Genomic DNA, 25,554 nt, shown 5'->3' with positions numbered 1-25,554 from the left:
TCTAGCCATCTCCACACTGTTGTCTATGTCCATGGGTTATGCATATATGTTCTTTGATTAAACCCTTCATCTTCTTTCATCCAGTCCCTCCCTCCTCCTCCCCCTCTGATAGCTGTCAGTCTGTTCCTGTATTCATGCCTCTTTTTCTATTTTATTCATCAGTTTATTTTGTTCATTAGATTCCACATATAAGTAAGATCATATGGTATTTTTCTTTCTCCAATGGGCTTATTTCACTTAGCATAATACCTCCAGGTCCATCCATGTTGTAAAATATAAGATTTCCTTGCTTTTTATGGCTGTGTAGTATTCCATTGTGTAAATGAACCACATCTTTTTTATCCACTCATCTACTGATGGGCACTTGGGCTGTTTCCAGATCTTGGCTATTGTAAATAACATTGCTATGAACATAGAGGTTCATGTATTCTTTCTGATTGGTGTTTGAGATTCTTAGGATATAGTCCTAGAAATGAGATCACTGGGTCAAATGGCAGTTCCATTTTTAACTTTTTGAGGAAACTCCATACTGTTTCCCACAGTGGTTGCACAAGTCTGCATTCCCACCAGCAGTGCACTAGTGTTCCCTTTTCTCCACATCTTTGCCAGCACTTGTTTGTTGATTTATTGATGGTAGCCATTCTGACAAGTGTGAGGTGGTACTGTGGTTTTAATTTGCATCTCTGATGATTAGTGACATTGAACATTTTTTCATAGGTCTATTGGCCACCTGTATGATGCCTTTGGAGAAGTGTCTATTCAGGTCCTTTGCCCATTTTTTAATTGGATTGTTTGTCTTCCTGGTGTTGAGTTGTATAAGTTCTATCTATATTTTAGAAATTAACCCCTTATCTGATGTATCATTGGCAAATATGTTCTCCCATACAGTGGGTTGCCTTTTCATTTTTTATGGTTTCTTATGCTGTGCAGAAGCTTTTTAGTTTGATGTAGTTCAATTTATTTTTTTTCTTTGTTTCCCTTGCCTTAAAGCCATATCAGCAAAAACACTGCTACAAGAGATGTCTGAGATTTTACTGCTTATGTTTTCTTCTTGGATTTTTATGGTTTCATGCTTACATTTAAGTTTTTTTATCCATTTTGAGTTTATTTTTGTGTATGGTATAAGTTGGTGGTCTGGTTTCATTTTATTGCATGTACCTGTCCAATTTTTCCAGTACCATTTTTAAAAAAATCTTTATTGTTGAAAGTATTACATATGTCCCCTTTTTACCCCATCCCAGTACCATTTGTTAAAGAGACTATTTTTACTCCATGCTTTTGCCTCCTTTGTCAAATATTAATTGATCATATAGACCTGGGTTGATTTCTGGTCTCCATTCTGTGCCATTAATCTGTATGTCTATTCTTATGCCAGTACCAGGCTGTTTTGATTACAATGGCCTTGCAGTATTATGATACTTCCAACTTTGTTCTTTCTCACAATTGCTGAAGCTATTTGGGTACTTTTGGGGGGGGATTCCAGATAAATCTTTGGAGAATTTGTTCTAGATGTGTGAAATTAGTATTTTAATGGAAATGCATTGAATCTATAGGTTGCTTTGGGTTGTATGGATATTTTAATGATATTTATTCTTCCAACCCATGAATACAGTTTATGTTTCCACTTATTTGTATCTTCCTCTATTTCTTTCTTCAATGTACTATAGTTTTCCAAGTACAGGCCTTTTACCTCCTTGATTAATTTATATCTAGGTACCTTATCTTCTTGTTGCAATAGTAAATGGGATTGTTTTCTTAGTTTCTCTTTATGATAGTTCATTATTGGTTTATAAAAACACCACCAATTTCTGAATATTAATTTTGTATCTTGCCACTTTGCCAAATTCATTTAGTAGATTTTTGGTGGAGTCTTTAGGGTTTTCTATGTACAATATCATGTCATCTGAGAATAATGACAGTTTTACTTCCTTCTTTCCAATTTGGATGCATTTTACTTTTTCTTCTTGTCTGATTGCTGTGACTAGGACTTCCACTACTATGTTGAATAAGAGCACTGAAAGGGGACATCTCTGTCTTGTTCCTGATCTTAATGAAAATGCTTTCATTTTTGCCCATTGAGTATGATGTTGGCTGTATGTTTGCCATATATGGCCTTTCTTACATTGAGGTATGTCCCCTCTATTCCCACTTTACTCAGGGTTGTTTTTCTTTTTCATAAATGGGTGCTGGATTTTATCAAATGCTTTTTCTGCATCTATTAATATGATCATGTGGTTTTTATCCTTCATTTTGTTTATGTGGTGTATCACATTTATTGACCTGTGTATATTGTACCAACCTTGCATCCCTGGAATAAATCCCAGTTCATCATGGTGTATGATATTTTTAATGTATTGCTGGATCCAGTTTGCTAATGTTTTGTTGAGGATTTTAGCATTTATGTTCTGACAGAATTCTCAACTTTAGCCCCTAACCAAATCTCATTGCTGCCTCTCAGTGAAGTAGTCAGATGTTTCCTTTGCATATGTATTTTGAACGAGACATTTCTGAGTGTTCCCGGTGGGTTTTCACCTGGTTCTGAAGAACTGTTGGGCTTCAGGGGGAATCAAATAGAAACAGCTCATTGGAACTTAAAAACAACGTTAAGGATATATTGTTTCCCACATGTATCTAATGGCACACAGGGATCAGTGTACCACTGGTCAGCGATGTGACTGTTTTCAGGAGGTTCTCTTTACTGAGAACAGGATTTCCAACTCATGTTCTTTGGACATTATGCAAAAAAATACAAATTTTAACTTAGAAAATCTTAGTTGGTCAAAGTCTAACAGATATCCTTACTGCAGAACTTCTCAGACACTTTATGCATTTCAACAGAGAATTTTCCCAAACATTTTTGGCCATTTCTCTGGAGCCTTCTAGAACCCTTTGTTCTGGAGTATCCAATAACACTGATGTTTAGTAGAACACCCTTTTGGAAATGGTACCATAGAATATATTGCCAAAAGTTGCTGTCTTCGTGGTCTATGAAATAGTCCTGCTCCTCAAAACTGTGGAAAGGAGAATGGAACAGAGTGATAAAAAAATACACAGCATAGCCTTGGCCTGTGTTCTTAGTGGTTAGAGTATTGGCCCACACTCTGAAGGGACTGGGTTTGATTCATGGTCAAGGGCAGATACCTGGGTTGTAGGTTTAATCCCTGGCCTGGTCAGGCCACGTGCAGGTGGAAACCAATCGATGTGTCTCTCTCACATCAATCTTTCTCTCTCTCTAAAAAACGTTAATGGAAAAATATCCTTTGGTGAGGATTTTTAAAAATGCTCAGCATAAAGCCAGATGGGCTTCTATGTATTTTGCAAAACAAAGACTAGCCATTATGCTTCAAAAGTATGACCATACATTTTCTAGTGTTCTTATTTACCTCTTGGTACAAATAACTTCTTTTCTATACCATTTTATAGCATAGATGACATTATTTCTTTAGCATGATCCTGAGTTTTCATTTTCAAATTTCTGAATAAAAATTTCATCATTTTCAAGTTTATGAATAAAAGTAGCTTTTAAAAGAAAGGCACTTAGAAAACTCACAGACTTCCTATGCTACTTTTTGTTGTGAGTTAATATATACTAAAAAGAAGATAAAGCCCATCCTGGTTGAATGTTATTCTTCTCTACTTATGAACCTTTATTCTGGTTAAAATAAGTCATAAATTACTAAACAAAGCAGACTCAATTATGGTTTGAAGGATGACACTAGGCTCATTTAAAAATAAAGGAAGAACTTTAATTCACAGGGCAGGGATTAGCAGCTCTGGCCTGCCACCTATTGTTGTACATAAAATGTTATTGGAACACAGCAGTGCTCATTTATTTATATACTTGAGGCCCAGTGCATGGAATCCGTGCACTGGTAGGGTCCCAGCAGCTGCCAGCTGCCGGCTGAGGCCTCCCTCCCTTCCCCCGGCAGGCCTCACCCCCTGGTCGAACTCCCAGACGACCTCTGAGTCAAGGGGACAATTTGCATACTATGCTTTTATTATATAGGTTTGTCTATGGCTGTTTTCACACTTCATTAGTCATTGCAACAGAGATATATCTATGGTCCTCAAAGCCTACAATATTAACTATATGGCCCTGTACAGAAATGGTTGCCAATCTCTTTCATAGATTCATAGAAAGATGTGGAAAAGATGGGGATTACATAACCACCCCCTCCATTCTATAGGTGGGAAAATTGAAACCAGAGATATTAAGGAATTTTCTGGATTTATTTATGCTTGCATGTTCTGATCCTTATACCATAATAGCTCTAACAACCATGGAAGACAAAGATAGATTTCAGCTTAGACAGCAACCCCAGCTGAGTGGTAGTGGCCCTCTGGAGTGGTGGTTGGGAAGGCTCAGTGAGAAGGAAAGCAATGGCTGACTAATCTTTCATGGTCCATCGGTGGGAGAGCAGAAGAATATGTGCCATGTAGGCACTATGGCTACACACTCTGCTCCACACATTATAACAGTTAATCTCTTTCCTTGCATATCTGCTGTGTAAGCACTTTCTTCATTGGGCCAAAACAGAGGTGCAGCATGGGGCCTCCTTGAAAACACTGCTCCCTAGCAGTTCACACGTGGTTCTTGTACAAGTTCATTCAGATATCTTTCTTAGCAACTGCCAACCACTTCACACTCCACCTAAAAGAATGTACCATGGGATTTCATTGAAACTGGACTTGTCTGTTACAAGAATTTTTACTTTCAGTGAAACATGTCCATGGAGCACAGAGTGAGGGTGTGAAATGGAAAGCCTTGAGTTTATTAGCTTTTGTGATGTAGACTGAAAGTCTCAATGTTTGTGTTTCTCGCAGCTGGACAATCCGGATGAGCAGGCAGCACAGATCCGACGGGAGCTGGATGGACGACTCCAAATGGCAGACCAAATAGCCAGGGTAAGGAGACTGGGGACATTTGATGGGGACCAGGCCAAAGTTCCCCATGGGATTACACAGTATTAAGAGCCATTAAAAGATAAAAAATGAGGATAATCACTCTGAGCCTCCACCCTCCTTTCTCAGGGCAACTCTTCCAAATGTAGCACATGTATTTCCCAGATTCTATTCATTACACAAACTCCAGCCTCACCTTTCTGCTGAGTCCCAGATTGCTCTTTCCACTGGCTAGTGAACATTTCAACTTGGACAGTGCCCTGGTATTTCAAAGGGAATGTGTTCAAACTCTGACTTCTTTCTTCTTCCTCTGACCACATACATATACCTACATTTATCCCCCTCACTATTCTCCATCAGGTGCTATGGATGAAACTTCCTAATCAGTCTCAACTTCTCCTTTCTCCCCACAGCACTCCACACTCAACCACACATCCAGTTCATTGTCTCTGCCTCCTAAGTGTGGCTCAGATCTTGTATTGCTTTCTAGCAACACAGCAAGCACTTTGATTCAGACCCTCATCTTCTATTCCTGAATCTTAAAATGGTCTCCTAATGGTTATCCTTGCCTCCAGTCCCTTCCCCTCTCCTGCCCATTCTTCATGCAGTTGCCATTATAAAACTTATATATGAACATCTCAAAACAGAGCCTCAAAAATCATTCCATAGCACTCCCTATTGTCCCCCAAACAAAACATTACCTCTTTAGAATGATATCCAAGGGTCTTAACCATGGATTATATCCTTCCTTATTAGCATCACCTCCCACATCTTTCCCACCAGAAATCCCCATTCCAACTACGGAGAATGTCTCCCTGTGAATATTCCAGGCCTTTTCCAGCCTTATTGCCTTGGTACCCACTGGTGTTTCAACCTGGAATGACTTTCTTTCTCCTCCGACTCAGCCTCCAGTACTCAACTTAAAACCCTTCTCTAAGAGCTTAGCAGTTAGTTCTTCCTACTTTTGAGCTTTATTCATGCCACATATGAACCTTTATTATAACAGTATATTGAATGGTGGTGATGCGTTTACCTGTCTGAGCATCCCAGTAGATTGGATTTTCCAGGATTGGGATTATATCTTACTATTGATGACTGTTTGCCTAAATATTATTGCTATCCCTGCCATTTGTGTTATTATTAACAGTAGAAATGCTAGCAGTGTGTATTGATTGCTGACTCTGTGTCAAGCATACTAAGTGCTTTACATGTACTATCTCATTCAATTCTCAAAGCTACCTAATGAGGACATTTCAGTTATCACTCTTGTTTAGAGATGGGAAATCCAGACTGAGGAACTGTTAAGAGGCTACACTGCACCCTTAACTCAAGTCTGAACTGGGAAAAGGGTGAGGTACTCAGCTCAGGAGCAAAATTTAAAAGTGGGGGACAAATGCATTCATAAAAATATATAATATTTTAATGCAATTATTTTACACTCATAATTAATACAGAAAACATCTATGAAAAAACAAAATACCAAAATATTAAATAAACTATCTTACTGGTTCTATGGTAGTGACAAGCATGTGTGCATGTGAGGGTAGGAGCTGTGGGAGAGGGGAGGGAGGATGGGCAGAGAGTGGAGCTTGGCATTCAACCTTTCTCTTTATGGAAAGAAATATCTCAGGATGTGGACACAAGGAAAGAAATTCTACTGGAAGCAAAACTGAAGAGAGATTCCAAGAAGCATGCAAATCCCATTTGTGCTCAAGCAGTTTTATTGAAATGTTTTGTATCTTGTTTTTGGACACCTTCAAAGTTTATAGTACAGTCAGTCTGGTGGTTAAAATAGTATGCAGTTATGGAGTTGGCTAAAGGTAGTATAAAAGGCTCTTATGTTTGAAAATCCTGCTTAACATGGGAGTAAATATCAATAAGGCTTTAGAATTTACTTCGGCAAACTCAGTATCTCCACAATAAATTATGTTGACAGTGGAGGTCATTTGCTCCATTCCCTGCCTTTAGGTAACAATTACACCCCAAACTAAGTATTCATCCCATTTAAAGAAAATCACACACACACACATACACCCTTCAAAAACAAGATCATGGCACCTTTATTTTAGTTGTTTTGTTTACTTTGAGGCTTAACATGATAATTTCAGAACCTAGTGTAGGCTAATTTTAGTAGTTAAAAGACCATGGATGAACAACAGTCATATAGTGATCCAAGTTGTTCATCTCTGAACAGTAGACCGAAGAACTATCTCCAGCCCACACTATCAGATATTCTGATACCAAGTAGATTATTATTAACAACTTAGAATTAAACTTCCTTAGATAATGAAGTAGGCAATTAAAGCAAATTTTGGTCATTATTTTTAGAGCATGGAGAATAATTTCAAAGCAGATGGAAGGCCCCCCAAACGTTTAGGGTACAGAGGATTTGTATGCAAATCTGCCCACTGCTATCTCCTGTTCTACTCGAAACAGACTGCCCACGTCGGGGCTCATTCATGCCAGTGGCCCCTTGGCACAGTTAGTTGGTCCTGGAAGTGATCTCTTCACCTAAGCGGAACCAGTCGCATTTCTCAGCCTGCCCTGGCCATGGTAACTGGTCCAGAACTGGATGCCTGCCCAATGCAACTAAACCAATGAGTCCTTTCCCTGGTCTATGGACTACATGCCAACACGGCTGTGCCTTTCAGGGGTAGAAAGATGTCTGAAGCTATTTTTAATTCTTTTATGTAGGGACAAGAAGAGGGAAGAGTGAGGCCAACACAGAGAAAGAACCCAAGACGGGGACTATACTGAAATTCTCAGGATGGTCAAGTCTCTGGATCTACTTATTCTTGAGACTTGGCTGCGGAACTGCTTTTCCCTCAGTGTAGTTGGGTTCCAAGAAAAATACATTCTCTTTTTGCCTTAAACCAGCTCATCCACTAGACATTAAGTAAAATATCAAGATCTCAGATATTGGCTTATTCATGAAGAGATACCGAAACGGGTACCCTGCTCTCTTCTTTCAGCACGCCCCGATTTTCCCATCTCCGGCATCCCAGTGAATTTTAGTGCGGGTGTGCAGCCCAGCCCATATGGCTGAACATCAGCTTCTGTACATATCATAACCAGAAATTCCTGGATGAGGATATCATCCAGAGAATTCACTCTTTTCTCTCAATTAAAACTGGGTAGAGCATTTTGATTGAAAGTTAGAGGCGCGAACTAGAGGAAGCTTATGTAACAGTGAATTAACTCTAGGGATTTAGGAGTGTCTCACAGAGCCCATGGGCAAGATGCAGCCAAAACCCAGAAAGGAACTGGAACCAGGGCCCACCAAGTGGTCAGGACTTCCCTCATCTCTTAACTCAGTGTGTTCCGTTCATTTTTCCTTCTTTCTCTGCAAACCAGCCTTCTTTGCTTCTCAGATGGGAACATGGCTGCTACACAGCTCTCCGTGTTTCCAGTGTGGCCAAATAGGAAATCATTTAGCCAATCAACCTCTCTCTCAAATCTTCTCCCTCCCTCACTTTCCCCTTTTCTTACTACCACCTTCATTGTCATCATTTCAAGAGGCAGGCCTCTGATTGGCTGACTTTGTTCAAGGGCCAACCCCTGGATACATTAATAATCCACTGTGGAAAGAGAATGAGGGCCTCAGCAAACACATGGATGTTGGAAATTCACCACTGAGAATGAGAGTGGTACCTGAGAGGTCAGGCTGTGGGTGAAGTGGTCATTATGAATTGGGAGACACCTCAAGATATGCCCCAAATAAATAGCTATGACTTATATGGTATTTACTATGTACCAGACTCTCTCATAAGCATTTTGTATTTGATAGCCTATCTGACCCTCCAATAACCTTATGAAAAGGATGGTATCATTATCCCCATGTCATAGAGGAGGTTGAGCAGAGATATCAGAGGACTTGGCCAACGTCACTCAATGACCAGAATCTGCAGTCTTAACCACTATGCATACATTACCATTATAATAAGCCTTCCCAGATGCAGGCCCTCATTTTCCTCATCACCCCAGTCCACAGCTCCAACATGCCTTTCACCCAGGCCTTCACCTTACCTCATCCTGACCTCTCTCTCTCTGCTAATCAGTCCTTTATTAAAAGTGTCAGGCTGTGTGATTTCACCTAAACTTGAGAGTTGCTTTTGACCTGTGGCAAACAATCCTGGGTGTTACAGTAATTCCCCCGCTTTCGGCGCATTGAAGAGTTTGTGATGTGCCCAAGCTAACTCAGCTGGTAGGTGGGAAGCTGAGTGCTTTAATGCCAAGTTTCATGCTCCTTCTCTGAGTGGTCAGGTGATAAACAGGAAGTTATGCCAGGACAGGCCTGCCCCAGGTCCTCTCTCCCTAGGGGTTGCTCCTCCAGGAAGCTGCTTTCTCTCTTCCACTAAACTTAGCTGTGTATTCTCTTCAGTTTATCCAGAGGCCAAATGAAGCAACAGCATCAGGCAGAACTGGCTCCTTGGAATTCTGAATCCTTTCTACTTTGATTTCTTTGGAATCTGGAAAGGAGGTTGTAGGACCCAAGATTGTTCTGCCCCCAGCATTCTCATCGTCACACACGTATGAAAGACACATGTTTGCCTTTTCTTCTTAGGAGAGAAGGGAGGCAAGTGCAAGGTGGCTTTCCTCTACCCACAGTCCTGACACAGTTCTACCAATTCAATCACACCAGCGCCCCACGAATTATCAGACAGGAACCGCTGCCCTCACCCCCACTGTGAACACCAGACATATGCTGTCTGCAAAGTTCCATGAGCTCTAAATGTATTTTTTTTTAATTTGGTAGAAAAGACTTTTTAATCGCTGTTCAAACATTTTCCCAAATCCTCTCAGGTTGATAATAAAGGGTCTCCAAATTTTACCCAGGGATTAAGTCTAAGTTATTTAAACTGTGTGATCAGTAAATGACACTGGAGCTTGAACAGGCAGATTGTGCATTGGTGCTGCTATGATATTTGTCAGTTCTTTTGGCCACAGTTTAGGGTAAAATTCCAAAATTCATGGGCTAATTAGATAAGACAAACACTACAGCTTTTGTAGTATTAGTAGCAGAGGTCTGGATGCAAAATAGCATTGTTTTTTCAAGCTATAATTTAAATGTGAAGTTGCTATTTAGACCCCTATTCTCCGCAGAGCAAAATTCCCATCTCATTACATGGTCCTGTTGCAAACATTGATGAGACTATGCCCCCAGGAAAGAAATAATATCCAAACATTTCCCTGATGGAAAAGTTCTGCTTCATACATTGCCAAAAATCAGACAATGGATTCCTCTCCTACCAGAGAATGATACTGCCCCCAGCTAATACATTAATTTTGCTGTACCCAGCATCCACCCTGCGCATGAAGTGGTACAGTATCCGTGAGCACAGAGGAGCTGAGCTCATTGTTTTTCCTGAAAGAATTGTATAGGAAGCATCTGGCCTTTGTCAGGGAGCTAAGAACCCAGGGAAATTGGAGTTCAAGGAAAAGTCTAAATGCCAAGAGGTCTTCTGAAGTTTATTCCAGTCACGGGAAGTCCATCCAATTCATAAAAGCTGAGGAAGTAAGACCAAGCCACTCAAAGAAAGGTTTGAGTAAAGAAGCCAACCCAGGCAACTGTGATACCTTTACTGCCAAGACCTTCATTTTCTTGCTTAACCACCCCCCCTCCCCGTACTTCACCCCTGCCTATCATCCACATTCACTGGTAATAGTGGAGTGGCCACATCCCTGCCCACCACCCTCATTCACTGGTAATTGTGAAGCGGCCACTGCTGTGGAGAACAAACTGTCACAGCTCTGTGCTGAATCCTGGGACGTGAGGCGATGCATGCTGCGAGCCCCATCATGCTTACCTCAGCTCTGCCCTACTGTATGATAGCTAAGAACATGCTCTCTGGGTTTCAAATGCAATTCTGCTAATGACTGATTTAACTTCTAAGCCTCGTTTTCCTCCAGAAAGTAGGAATACATAATAACACTAGCCTCAGTGGGTTGTTTGACAAATTAAATAAGGAAATACAACTGCTTAGACTAGTGCCCAGTACAGTTACCACTCAGTAAATGCCAACTAGTATCATGACCTTTACTATCGTCACCATCATTATTAGTGGTATTGTTGTTGGCGTTGTTGGTGGTAGCATGGTGCCTGATGTATATGGATATGCATATATGTATATGTGTATTTGCATATATGTATGTATATATGTATACATGTATGTATATGTATGTGCACATGTATATGCACACATACATATGTATATGTTAATATATGTGCATATGTATATGTGAATATGTATATGAGTATACTAAATGTGTATATGTATACATATATGTGTGTGTATATATACATATATATACATATATATGTATATATATGTGTGTGTGTGTGTGTGTATATATATATACACATATGTATATATATGTGTATATATATAGAGAGAGAGACTCACACACATGCACACAGTCAGTGGCCAAAGGAATTAAAGTTATTATTTCTTACACTTAACAATAACTGTATGAGATTTGTTATATCCCCATTTTTGACGTGGAAACTAAATTTCAGACAGACTAAGAAAGCTATCTAAAGTCACACAGCTAGTACGTAGCAGACCCAGGACTTAAAGGAGGTGAAGTCATTCTTGCTGATGTGGACAGGATATGGTTCCCTGGTGGCTTTTGTACCCTGCACATGCCTCTGTCACCTCATGTGTCATATAGTGTCTGATTGGTTGCTTTCTGCCATGGTCCCCCATCCCATTGCCTCTCTGCTGACTCCTTTGTCCCCAGCAGCAACCATATTACCCGACACATGATAGGAAGCACTTTAGAGATGGAATTGAATGACTGCGCCACTGTTGGTGAGCTCCCGTGTCTCGTCTAGGAAGTGTTCTTCTGCCACTTCCTTTCTTCTGATTGTCCGTCAGTACATGTCATTTGAATCCTTGGGGTCTGACGATCCCCTATGAGTGGAGTACGCTTGTTAGCTTTTACACGTCCCCACTTCATCCTCTGTGGGTAAAAATGCAAAGGCAGAAAAGCAAAGCAAATGGCTGACAGCTGTTAGCACTTTCAATTGCCATTTTTCAAGATGTTCCCCAAATCTCTCCATGTTGCCGAGCACACACTAGCCTGTGGGAACTGTCCTTGGGAGGCCCTCCCCACTGAGGAATGTTATCAGCCCAAAACCAAAATAAGTGTCCAGCTAACATTTTCTCTGGAAGACTTTGTTCGCTGTATGCCCTGTCTTTCATAACGCAGTATGAAAAAGCAATCCTTTGGTCGAGGCTAATTTACTCTCGCTTGGGAAAGTACAATCAAGATGGATGTCTCTGCTTTCCTTATTTTGGCACAACTTCAGGTTTGACATGTGTTTGTGATGGGTCTGCTGCTGAACACTCCCCTCAAGAACCTCAGCTTAGGTCGACACGATGCTATTTCTTCTCAAGGCTTAAGTACTTGGGGCAGAAAAATGGCCTTGTTGACCCTTGCACACTTCAGTTTTATGTGCCTGTTTTACGATGTCATTGGGGATTGTCCAACTTCTGAGGGGAGTATCATTCTTTAGATTTTTCCAATATTCTGCTGCATAAAAGTTTGGTGGACGCTAACTCCAGGCCACAATGATAGTATCAGTGACCACTGGGTCTTCTTCCAAAACTGCAAGACTGTAGAGTTAAACAGCTGTGAGTAGTCTCAGAAGATGCTTGTGATAAAAGGATTCTGTACTTGATGGTAAGGTCTCTCAAGGTTGATTAGCAGGAAAGCACACACTTCATAGACATGATGGCTTTTTCGCTATCTCCATGGCGACTCTAAGGCCAGTAGCTGCCAGTAAAAATCAGAGATACCACTTACCCAGCTGTCCAAGAATCCCAGGTAGTTATGAGGTTTGACTCCAATATGAAGAGAAAAGAGATAGGTCAGTGTAATAGCCCTCAGGCTGTTAGGATGTAACCTTTGCTGCTTGGCCTCCTTTAACATAGCCTTAGAGACTATGAATTAACCTACCTCATTTTTCCCTTTACTCTCACAAGAGGCAATCTTCAAAAGTAAATGGGAAAATATACAGTTATATATACCTTCTTAGGTTCATGGTTGCCCACTATGTTCTCCATGGAAAGGAGAAAATAGCAGTGGCCCTGTCTCAACCAACTCAGCTTGGTGGAAAACTCTTCTTTGTCGATCAGATTCTTAGCCCAAGGGTCACCTCTTCTGGAAAGCCACCCTAATTCTCTCAGGAAGCATTCATACCTCAGAGACTTCCATTACCACATCAGCTTTGATGCTTACTCATAGATATTTCCCCCCACTCGCTGCAAGCTCCAGAACAGTCTGTCTCCTTACATCACAATCATCTTGTGCCTAGTATTGATGTAAGTGTTGATGGCATTAAATGTTTTCCAAGTGATGATGGCCCAGCAGCCAAGTCCGCACATTTCCATATCCTTCCACAAAGGATACCTAAGTTTTTGAGGTGCCCTGATGAATCCAAGAATGATGAAAATCAAGCCCACCATGCAGAAATTTCAGAGAAATAAGACTCTTGCATTGAGTCATGACTAGCTCCTGTTGAGCTCATCTGCCCATCATCTCATTTCAGAGCATCGATCCTGCTTCTCCCCTCACATTCACTCACAGAATGTTCAGAAAGCACCACGCAGTGGGCTGAGCCCAACTGTAAAGCGGGAAACAATTGTACCAAGAGGTTCCAGAAGGAATCGGTACTCTAAGGCTGCTGGGTTGGTTTCAGATCCCCATACTCATTTACAGGGAAGAGCAGAATCTCAGTGTTCTTCCAGAATTTAGTTCATCATCTCTTCACCTGCTCTTCACAGATGAGTTTTAGCTGCATTGGTATTTACCATGGACATTTTGACAAGCCATCATTCATTTAGCCAACTCATATGTATTGAATATCTACTGTGTGCCAAACATCATTCAACAGAGGTATCAAGAGAGGTATGGTCCTGCCTGAAGGACATATAAACATTGAACAAATAAATATTATAATATTAATTAATTATAATAAGTGTTACCAAGAAGGTAAGCTAAGAATTACAATAAAAATACAATAAAGGACCCAACCCAAGGAAGTTAAGTTTTGAGGCTGAAATATGGAAGGTGACAAGATGGCTGAGAGTTACCTATGGAGGCAGAAGAAAGGGAAACAGTTATGACGGTCTCTGTAGGAAGAAGACTGGCATAGCAAAAATGCATCTCTGAGTCTCTATAGAGAAGCCCCTGTGTGAATCTGAGTGAAGTTTTATGGTGTCAAAGGAGACATACCCTTCTAGCTAACTAGGGGGTAGGGGGATTTATTGAAAGCAAAATAAGAGACTCTCAAGGAACTAGAATGGAAAAGGAATAACTAGACTTTGTGGGAATTACAACACCAGTGGAAGTCAAAACTCCTTTCCTGTGACTCTAGACAGCTTATTCCCCACTCTTCTCTTCCCTCCCACTCCTCTCCTTCTCTTCCTCTCTCTCTACATCTTTCTCTTCTTTGCCAGGGGTCTTATTCTGCTTCCACCAAGTCCAATATGGCAGCCACTCATGAATCTACATGATCTACAGTTTCAGCTCCACCACTCACTGCAATCACAATATCTCCCAGTTCAATTGCTTGCGAGAATAAATCTGGTTGATCATTGGCCTTTTAACCCTTTGCACTCGCTTGCTTTTTTTCTCGATTCCTTTATTCTACTCGGGATTTAATTTTTTAAATACCCCATATTTTACAAAGCGCGGCAGTAGAATAAAAAACTTGAGTTTCTTTTCATACAAACTTATTTATTTGGATTTTTTTATATTTCAAATTATTGATACATTCAAAGAGTATAAAAAGAGCTGCTACCGATGCTAACCATGTCGAGTCACACTCAACATCCGAGTGCAAAAGGTTAATAGTATTGGTTGGTTGACTTTGAATCAGGTGCCCATGTAATAAACATATTATTTTTTGCCACCCAGAATTGGCAAACCAATTCATATTCCTGTGATCTAGGTAGAGTTCTACCCCCAGCCTCAGGGATGGAGGACGTAACTCATGCCTAATCAATTCAGCACAGCATGCTTCTGGCCTTAGAGATTGGTCCCAAGTATATACATAAGTCAAACTTTTTGGGAGAGGATTCTCAGATTAAAGACTCTCATCTTCCATGGGCATTACAAGAGGAGATATTCACTCTTCCTTTTGTGATGGGATATTGTGAGGTTTGGATCTTTAGCAGCCTTTTTGTGACATTAAGAGGAGCAAGATTGAGCATGAAGCCAGCCTAGAGGAACCCAAACCGGGATTTGGAGTAAAAACTCATTCAGTTGTGGTGATGTCACCTGAGTGCTGATTACAGCTGGGTCTACCCCAGGACATTTCAAGCCAATAGATTGCTTTTATTGTTCAAGCAGTTCAAATTGGATTTTTCTGTCACTGGCAAAATATAAATATATATCAAACTGATTTGTCTTGCCCCTCACCTGATCAGTTATACAGCATGGCTAAGGAGGGCTATTTGATGTTTCCAGTAGGAAATGATTATTTGAGAAGGTGACAAATCCAAAGTATATTCAAGGCACCTGGACAACTTAGAGGCATGAACACACAAATAGCACAACTAAGGCATATTACTATTACAACTGAATCCATAAGCAAGGAAGTGAAAAAAAGGTCAGTTTTGATACTGAATTGCTTTATATTCTTTTCTAAATAATATTACTCATGCTTTTCATTGCTTCATTAATTTTTTCAAATTTTTTTGAAAAAAGTAACTATTCTTTCAGAAATAGCCACAGGCTATGTTCGAAACATCTTAAATGAGCTCCTTTTGAATTATTCATGTGAGAACATTTCTATAGATATCCAGAAATAAGGTGTCTTTCTGTCAACATAATTAAAAACAACTGATTGCATTTCTCTAAAAAGAAACACTGTTTCAACTGAAACCAGACTTGAAAAATATCACCCCATTTTTCTTTCCACAAATCAGAGAAAACTGGGGGGGGGGGTGGGGGGAGAGAATAGAACTATAATAAAACATTTGACCCTTACTTCCTCTATATTTACATCCGTTTGTAACTATTAGGGATTATAAGTATAAGGCAGGCAGCTGTCTACTCAACTAGGCTGAACATTTTTCTAGCCCGTGCAAAGCTCCTGGGTGGTGGCTATTACCCTAACTCTGGGCTTTAAGATGTAAACCTATGTAAATCTCTCTCTATTTATGCCACTGTTCATATTTTGCCTTTTCTCTGCCAGGAACGCAAATTCCCCAAGTTTGTATCCAAAGAAATGGAAAACATGTACATCGAGGAGCTGAAGTCGTCCGTCAACCTGCTCATGGCCAACCTGGAGAGCATGCCGGTGTCCAAGGGCGGCGAGTTCAAGCTTCAGAAACTCAAGCGCAGCCACAACGCTTCCATCATCGACCTGGGCGAGGAGAGTGAGAACCAGCTCTCCAAGTCGGATGTCGTGCTGGCTTTCTCCTTGGAGGTAAAAAGCTCGAGCCCCTTGGAAGTCTCCTGGCCCAGCAAGCAGCACGCGGTGATCGGAGGCCTCACAATCAGCTTGTGTCTTTCTTGCACCCCAGGAGCAGTTCCTAAAAGCACAGCTCGCTGAGCAGGGGCCAGCTAATCAGCAAGCGATTCCCTGCCTCCGGCAGCCCATGCTTTTCTCAAGGAAATGCAGCCTTAAGAACCACTTACTAAATTTCATCTCACATTACTTTCACTGTCTTAAGCCAGTGATCAAGGATTTTGTAAAGAGCTATGCCATTTAGAAAGTTCAAAGTCTGGGCAGCCTGGGTTGAAGTTATGAGAGAAGCAATGGAGCAGCATTTGGTGGTGAGTTGTAAACTGTCTTTCCCACCATCTCTCCTGTTGGCTCCGTGCAGAGAGCCTGTGATTGTGGGGGAGCCTTTTTAGTTTACCTCACAACCCAAAGGAAAAACCCATTGGGGCCAGAATTCTGGTAGAATGCTCAGGATGTCATTACACTTCTCCATAACTTCTACTCAGACGTTTGCTGCTCAGACATACACTCTAAGGAGTCGTTCTGATCCAGCTTCATCAGAATTCCGCGGAAGCTCGTTCAGACTGCAGATCCTATTGACCCAAATCTCTAGGGGGTGGGAATTTAAAGTGGTGCAGTCACTTTGGAAATAGTTTGGTATTTTCTCGAAAAGTTAAACATAAAACCACAGTATGTCCAGCAACTCCACTCCTAGATATCTACCCCAGAGAACTGAAAACACGTCCCACAGAAACATGCTCACAACCATTTACAGAGCATCCTTCATAATAGCCAAACAGAAACAGTCTAAATGTGTATCAACTGGGGAATGGAAAAAGTTTTGTACGTCCAGGCAAGGGAATATTGTTCACAATTCAAGGGAATAAACTGATATATGCTTTGATATTTAAAAATATATGATTTTTTTTATTGATTTCAGAGAGAGGAAGGAAGAAGGAGAGTTAGAAACATGAATGATGATGGAGAATCATTGACTGGCTGCCTCCTGCATGTCCCCTACTGGGCATGGAGCCCACAACCCAGGCATGTGCCCTGACCAGGAATCAAACCATGACCTCCTGGTTCATGGGTCCATGCTCAATCATTGAGCCACACCGGCTGGGCATGCTTTGATTTATTGAACCTCAAAAACATTCATGCTTTGTGAAATAAGCCAGATACAAGTGACCACATGTTGTTTGAGTTCATTGATATGAAATGTCCAGAAAAGGCAGGTCTCCAGAAACAGAAAAGAAATTAGTGTTTCCTGAGGCAGGAGTTGGACACGGACATGAGGGACCTAAAACTAATTTATGATGATGGCTGCACAACTTAGTAAATTTGCTAAAACTATGCCTCAATAAAGATATCAGAAAAAAAGAATCTCTAGGCGAATGTAAGCCAGGAATATGCATGTTAATGAGCTACCCATATACTTCTTTTTTTAAAAAAATAAATATTTATTGTTCAGATTATTACAGATGTTCCTCCTTTTTCCCCCCATAGCTCCTCTCCACCTGATTCCCACCCCCTATGCCCTTACCCCTGCCCCCCCCCCTGCCACTATCCTCATCCATAGGTATAAGATTTTTGTCCAATCTCTTCCCGCACCCCTCACGTCCCCTTCCCCCCGAGAATTGTCAGTCCACTCCCTTTCTATGCCCCTGATTCTATTATATTCACCAGTTTATTCTGTTCATCAGATTTTTTTATTGACTTGGTTTTTAGATTCACTTGTTGATAGATATGTATTTGTTGTCACTTTGTTGTTCATAATTTTTACCTTTACCTTTTTCTTCTTCTTCCTCTTCTTAAAGAATACCTTTCAGCATTTCATACCCACGTACTTCTATGCCCTCCCAAGTTTGAGACCCATTCATATCTTATTACAGCTCTACCTCCCAGGATTTTATGATGGCCCTAGATTTGTGGAGACCAAGAGAATAGATCAAATTTCTGTAGATGTAATTAGATTGTGTAAAAACTGAATTAATTTTCTAGAACATCATTAAGGCTTGCTGTGAATTAACTGCGGGTAATTTGCTTGTACTCAGTTTGGGTTGAGATAGCCACATTACAGTATTTCCGACATGCATTTTGCTGTCAAAAGAAGCAGTATTCGGTTAAATATAGACCATTTGTTGTGTGAAAAGTCATCAGTGTAATTTCACAGAAACTTCCTTTCTTTCTTTTTTAACACCACTACCCGAGGCACTGAATGCTTTTTCTTAGGTGTCTTTGAATTTGATTATTGCCAATTAGAGGTGGCAATTTATTCCCAGCTGCTTCTTGTCGTTCTACAGAGAGGAGAAAATGTGCTTTATTGATTTGCATGAAGCTTTTAAATCTATAATTTTTTGATTCTTTACCAGTAGACAATATTATACAGCTGATTAGCTGAAATGCCAATGTAGGCGAGTCCCCAGCCATCCTCACATGTGTACATGATTCAAACAGGCTTTTTAACCTGTAAGTACAAGCACAGAATAAAGCGCCCCAGGGCTCCCCAATGCTTTTAAATTAGAACACAAAATCGCACATCACACCGAAATGGCCAGCAAAAATCATTGTATATCTATTTGTGAGCATGTTTGGGGGACACAGACAGGAGGCAAGAAGAGGGAGAACGGCTGTCATCTCATTAGGGAAGGCTGGTTTGAGTTTTCAGGTTGGAACAAGACAGACTTCATGTAATTATAGAATTACCTGCTGGAAGGGACACCAGAGAGCAGTTAACTGCAGCAAGAGAACCGAGGTCCAGGAGGCCGAGTGGCATGGCTGTGGGCAGCAGGGAGCTCTGATGAAAACTGTAGCTACTTAAAGAATGCCACTGTGGACCAGGCTCTGCCACTATCCACTCAGTGATCCTCACAACAATCTTTGGTGGCATTTGCAGATGAGGAAACAAAGCCTCAGAGAGGTTAAGGAGCTTATAAATGATTGCACAGCTAGTAAAGATGCAGATTCGGGATTTGAACTCAGACCTTTAAAGTTCCAAAAAGTGTGTTCTTTCTTCTGTGCCTCCCATTTCTACTCATTTCTATGATTCTTCCTCATGTAAAATTTTTCAATTACATACATCATTTGGTCCTCACACAAAAGCCACAGTGAGAGAGGACACATTTGTCCACTTTACAGATGAGGAAACTGAGGTTCAGGAGTTTGAAAAGAAAAGTGGAGTGACTTCCAGAACAAGTCACTTGCCCAACATCAATGGTTCTTAGAGTATGACTCCTGAATCAGCAGCAACACGTTAGCATCACCAGGGAAATAGTTAAAAATAAAGTCTTGCCCAACCAGCATGGCTCAATGGGTGTAAGATTTCTGTCCAATCTCTTGATGATGGCTGCACAACTTAGTAAATTTGCTAAATTTGTTCGATTCCTGGTCAGGGCATATGCCCAGGTTGTGGGCTGGATCCCCAATTGGGGCATGCAGGAGGCAGACAACCAATAATTCTCTCTCATCATTTATATTTCTATCTCTCCCTCTCCCTTCCTCTCTGAAATCAATAAAAAAAAAAATATATATATTTTTTTAAAGTCTTAGGCCCCACCCCAGACCTACTTATCAGAAACTGGTGGTGCAGCTCAGTAGTCTCTGGTGTCACAAGCCCTCCAGGTGATTTGTATTCACACTAAGTTTAAGAGCCACTGGGCTAATGAGCAGCAAAACTGACTTGTGAATCCTGGTTCAATGTCAGCCTTATTGTACTTCCTGGAATCAAGCCCATACAGAAGTGTACTTGTTTGCACGCCCACATCCCCTCCTTGTGTAATGCCATTACCTCTTCGAGAGTATAATTGATTTTTTTCAACATATATATTACTCATTTTAGATCTCTGATGCATGCCATTTGTTTCAGATTCGTATACCAGTGACTCTGCCCTCGCCTCATTCCCTCCCCCCTCTCTGATAGGGAACAGGGCATACCAGTGACTAGGAGAATAACAGTAGGTGACTGATGAGTTTGAGGGTAGAGGTGGGAAGTGGCAAGACTTGTAAATCAAGACACTAGCCTTTTCCTTCCATCTAGAACAGTGTATGCAGCCACAGACATGTTTTTGGTTTGACCCAGCAATGTTGTCCTGCACAAAGTTTGGGTATTTTATTCCCCCCTTTTTGAATTATTATCAAAATTTCAAAATCAGATATCTGACTTGGATTCTGATTCAGATTTCCATTTCCTGGTAGGAAAAATGAGAGTATCTGGCAACAGTGGGCCAGGGAAAGACAAGGCCACGCGAGCTGTGACGACTATCAACTGCTCCACTTAGATGGAGTATGCTCTCCAGTTGCCACTGCCCCCTACTCCCTCTTGTCTCTGACCGTAATGCTGAATGCTACTTGCCCTTAACTTTAGCACTTCCATCATCACTATCTTACTATGAAGGCTGATGTAAAGTCATGGGCCTGTGTCTCTGCCAAGTGCTGAATTAAAAACTAGATTATTTTTCAAGAAATAGGAGATAGCAGATTTCTCTGTGGAAATGGAAACGGATCCTGTGACTAACATAGAAAAGAGTAGCCATTTCACATTACCTGTCTGGCCCCCATGAGCATATGAATTAGTGAGACTTGTCTTTCCATCTGGGAGGCAATAAGCTACACAGTCAGAATTACATCTTCATGCTAGACTGGTCCCAGCGTGGCTGGTAGAAACCTAGTAGACGCCATCAGGTATGTGCTGGCTTTTTTGTAACTTCTTCTCATGAATATATTTCCTCTAGATGCATCTGCCCATGCTCTTTGGCAATAACTCCCACTTTGTGTGATCGTTTCCAGGTGGTGATCATGGAAGTGCAAGGCCTCAAATCCTTGGCTCCCAATCGCATTGTGTACTGCACAATGGAGGTGGAAGGGGGAGAGAAACTACAGACCGACCAGGCCGAGGCTTCTAAGCCCACGTAAGTGTTGTTTCTCCACCATTTATTGTCCACAAGGCTGTGATCATGGGCTGCAAGGTCCGGTTTCCATGGAAAATTCTAGAAAGCATATACTTTGTTGATTTTTTAAACAAGATGACTTGATTACACTTTATTTGGCAGCCATAACACATGCTCAAGTTCCTTTAAAGCAGAGAACAGAAGGAAATCAGAGAAACAACTACTTCTCTGGAGGCAGAGAGTCCCAACTGCCATCCTTCAGTGTGGTGTGCAGGAGAGTTGGACATAACTTGGTCTTATTATATTTTCTAAATAATATTTGTTTTATTATAAAAACAATTATTTTTTTTCAAAATCATTATGTGTCACAGTTATAAATATATTAGCAAAGCAATCTGTTATGTTAAACCTAATATATCATTCTATGGTCTGTGCGTATTTGTCAAACTCCCAAATAGTCACTGTTACAGCCCTGTAGTCCTTCACTTGAGTGTGGGCAACAGAAAAATAATCACACAAATTGATAACTACAAATAGTTATAAATGCTGAGGAGAAAAGAGTGCTTTGAGAGGAGATAGCAGCGGCGCCTAAACCAGTTTGTGGGAACAGTCAGAGTAGGTTTTCCTTAGGAGTTACAAGCCATTTGGACTAATATTTTGAAAGTTGAGCAAGGGCTGTGGGAATGGAAAGTGGGTTCCAGGAAGATTCAGCTTGTGCAAAGGCCCTGTAGCAAGGAGGAGTTGAAAGGCCAGTGGAGCTGGTGGTCCGAGAATAAGGTATTCCTAAGCTGCCACTGAGGCAGGAAGGGGACTCACGATGAAGGACCTTGTCAGGCCATGAGGAAAAAGCCTGGGGATACATGAGTGATGATGATGAATTCATTTAAGTCAACAACTCTTAGATCTCAAGGATTCTTGAGAGATCGCTGCTCTCTTCTCTGCCTAACGGGTGCCTCTCTCTCTTTCTTTTCTATCTCAATTAAACCAGTTTAGACTAATGAGAATCTTATTGTTGTTAATTCATAAAGAAATCATAGAAGGGGAAGCTCCAAACAGCAGCTTACTGCCTCTCCTCCCTCGCAGTATTATGCACTCTTTAGCAGAACATGAATAACTTGCCAGGATGTTCAAACAAAATAGTTCGAAGAAAGCACTGAATGTTTCCCAGAGTAGAGAAAATATGAGGGCATTGTATGCCTTCAAGTGGTTCTTTGCATGAATAGGCAAAGGCCTCAGATGCTCAGAAGCTGCGTGAAATTAATGAGCATCTGCAGAAGGAAATTGAAACGGTGCAACTTGTCACTGGCCACTCTTCCTCCCTTTTTGAAGCTTAGTTTCAAACTGTAAATGAATGCAATTTTTAAAAAACTATTATTGATGAAATCCCAACGTTTCCCCCACTGTCGCCATGGCCTGGTCATTATCAATGCTATTATATCATGCTGCGTTATTTGCATGTGCTTTTAAAAAGTGCCATATAGCCTGGCTGGCATGGTTCAGTGGTTGAGCGTCAACCTATGAACCAGGAGGTCATAGTTCAATTCCTGGTTTCGGCACGTGCCCGGGTTGCAAGCTCGATCCCCAATGTGGGGTGTGCAGGAGGCAGCCAATCAATGATTCTTTCTCATCATTGATGTTTCTATCTCTCTCTCCCTCTCCCTTCCTCTGGAAAAAAAAAAAGTGCCATATACTTGATATTTCTGCCAACCTTTTAAGATGTTGAGCCCAATATAGTGTCACAAGTGAAATAAGGAAGGAAAAGGCTCTGATTATCCTATCAGGCTGTTGCTTTATACGTGGTATTTTAACTAAAAAATGTAATTCATATCATCTTACTGGGTTTAAAGATGTCAGTTGCCAAGGTAAATGATGAGCTGAATTCCATGTGCTTGTGAACATTTAAAACCAAGTTTCAAATTACAAATTAATATGGAATACTTGGGTCTGCCTACTTGAAATACTCACATTTCACATATATATTCACTCATATCCATACGTGTACACCACTATGTCTGTATAAAGAAACATCTCACACTGAAGCATTTTGCTTTTCTAGCTGGTGTATATTTTTATTCCTCTTCAATCAGTGAGTGGGTATTACCAAAACCCCACTGAGGGAGGGTAGGTTGGCTGCTTGTTTGGCTGGCTGGTTGGTTTCTTAATATAGTAGAAATGCAAGTCAAATCAGTGCACAGTGGCTACCTAGAGTGTTGTGATGAAAATGCTTCTAAAGCCAAATCTGTATTCAGAGGACAACAGTGCAGTGATCAACTTATAATGTCTGCCATGCCAATGGAAGGAGTATGATTGCCCTGTGTTTGCCATTTCATACTATCCCAAAGAAATAGACCCAGAGTTTGAAATCTGCCAATGCTCTTGCTTCTTCCTGTCTTCTCCTTTATCCTTTCTATATAAATTCTCCTTATAACCTCTACTTATCTTCCATCTAAATCTGCAGTTCTTTTCATGTGTGTCTTCTTTATCTTTCCTTTGTCATAGCCCGTTCTGGGAGTCTGCCTCCGCCACCAGTTCTATCTGGAGGATAGATGAGCCTGTTTGTGCAGATGCGTTTCCTCCCTCCCTCATTTGGAGAATCCTCTCCATCATTTCTTTTCTTTGAAGCTTATATTTCTACTCCTTTCATCCCCTCTTCTACTTACAGCTTCTCCCATTAGTGATCTCCAGCTGTCATCTCTGCTATTTGATTTTGATTATCTCAAAAAGTATCCTTTGGAGGGTTAGCTTTCATCTGTTCTAAAAATTCTTTCATCGTCTGGCAAGTTTAGCCTTTTTTCTGCCCTATTCTTCTTCCGAACCTTGTCCTTGGCCCTTCTTACAGCCAGCTGAAACTCATATTTATTTAGTCATTTTAAAACTAAAATTCCATTCAAGCCAGTTTTATTTATTACTCATAAATTCTACTGATGCTACTACCAAGTGTTTCACCCAATAACTGGAACACAAACACCTATCCTATCATGTATCTACAAGGAATTTGGCTTTTGTCTTTTTTATCAAGTACAGTCATAAATCCAGGAGTACATTACATAACCCAGCTTGACCAAGAGTGGGCTTTTAGGACTGTAATGTATAGAATACGCTAGGGAAAACAGTGGCAGGGAGAGTGGCCTTTGGTCAAGTAAGATTGGGAAATATAAGACATTACATCTCCCTGTCATCCTGAGTTTTTCATGGTGTATGTCGTCATTTCAAAGGCTGTGAAGATTTCTAACAGTAAATAAATTGATTTACCAATAAGTTTCCCAATCTTTTTTTAACTAACACCTATTAGCACTCATTGGAAATGCTGGTCTATATCGTACAAACCCAGTAATAGAGGTTCCAAATTTTCCTTCACTTCCTTTATCAATATCAACTCTCCACTTGGAGCCAGAGGCCTGTCTGGCATGCTTATGGTGGATCAGCTGTACATAAGAATGCTGTGTTCATGAATTAATTATACTTTTTGTTTGGGGGGGAAATGGCATGTGGGTAGTCCTAACTTATCCTTCATTTTATCAATCTCCTTTACAACGTGTGGGCTATTTTCAAGCAGACTATATAGCCTGGGTTTTTAATATAGAAAGCCAGGAGAATAAATGATCAAAAGTGTTTAAGATTTATATTTGTTTTAAACAATGTATTGCCTACATTTGCTCCATTGTTTCTGCCTCTTATGGGAAACCATTGGGGGTGGAGGCTGGCGTAGCTGAAATCGTGTTTTAGGTGAGTAACGTCAGGAAGGCATGGCAATGGAGAAGGGAAATGCTCATGCTTGTGGATTCAAGAACCCAGATAGATTTGTCCAGCTCCTTTGAAATAGAGCAAAGGACTTTTCTTGCCACGAGGTAGCATCTCTCAAAGGGTTGCACTCTCACCTCTGCTGAAAACAGAGACCGTGTTCGGTGTTAGCAACATGGCACTGAGTAACAATCACGTGATAAGGAAGTTACTTTTTCCCCATTTCTTCTCAAGTTCTGACCCAGTCAAGGAGAATGTTTTGATTTGGTTCTAGTAAATCTTTAACACCTGCAGTTAGAATTTAATAGCATTGCTCAGATCTCATTTGATCAAAGAAGTTTTCTGTGCTGGTCCTTGGTATGGTTAAAATGGAAACATGAAATGTAGGTCTGAGGAATGATAGGGAGGATAGGCACCTGCATTCTCTCAACAAGTGTGCAGGCAATGCTCCACTTGTTCTGACTAATGCTGGGACTGGCCATGAATACCACAGGTCAAGCCGTGGCCTCATGGAGCGTCCATTCAGTAAAGAACAGGCAATAGCAAAGGAACAAGTGAGATAAAGGG

General features: G+C 40.9%; 1 protein-coding gene across 8 annotated transcripts in view; it reads left to right on the top strand.

Annotated features, from left to right (window-relative positions):
- CADPS (calcium dependent secretion activator) overlaps nt 1-25,554 on the top strand; it is a 468,003-nt gene that overhangs the window by 202,595 nt on the left and 239,854 nt on the right. For all 8 annotated transcript variants that reach the window (XM_054729907.1, XM_054729908.1, XM_054729904.1 and 5 more), the window contains 3 exons: nt 4,825-4,905; nt 16,109-16,342; nt 21,146-21,267. In XM_054729907.1, the coding sequence (XP_054585882.1) occupies nt 4,825-4,905; nt 16,109-16,342; nt 21,146-21,267 (437 nt within the window). The remainder of the gene's footprint in view (nt 1-4,824; nt 4,906-16,108; nt 16,343-21,145; nt 21,268-25,554) is intronic.

This window comes from Eptesicus fuscus, chromosome 18, assembly GCF_027574615.1.
Source record: "Eptesicus fuscus isolate TK198812 chromosome 18, DD_ASM_mEF_20220401, whole genome shotgun sequence".
Classification (NCBI taxonomy): Eukaryota; Metazoa; Chordata; class Mammalia; order Chiroptera; family Vespertilionidae; genus Eptesicus; species Eptesicus fuscus.
This window is presented reverse-complemented; position numbering and strand designations above follow the sequence as displayed.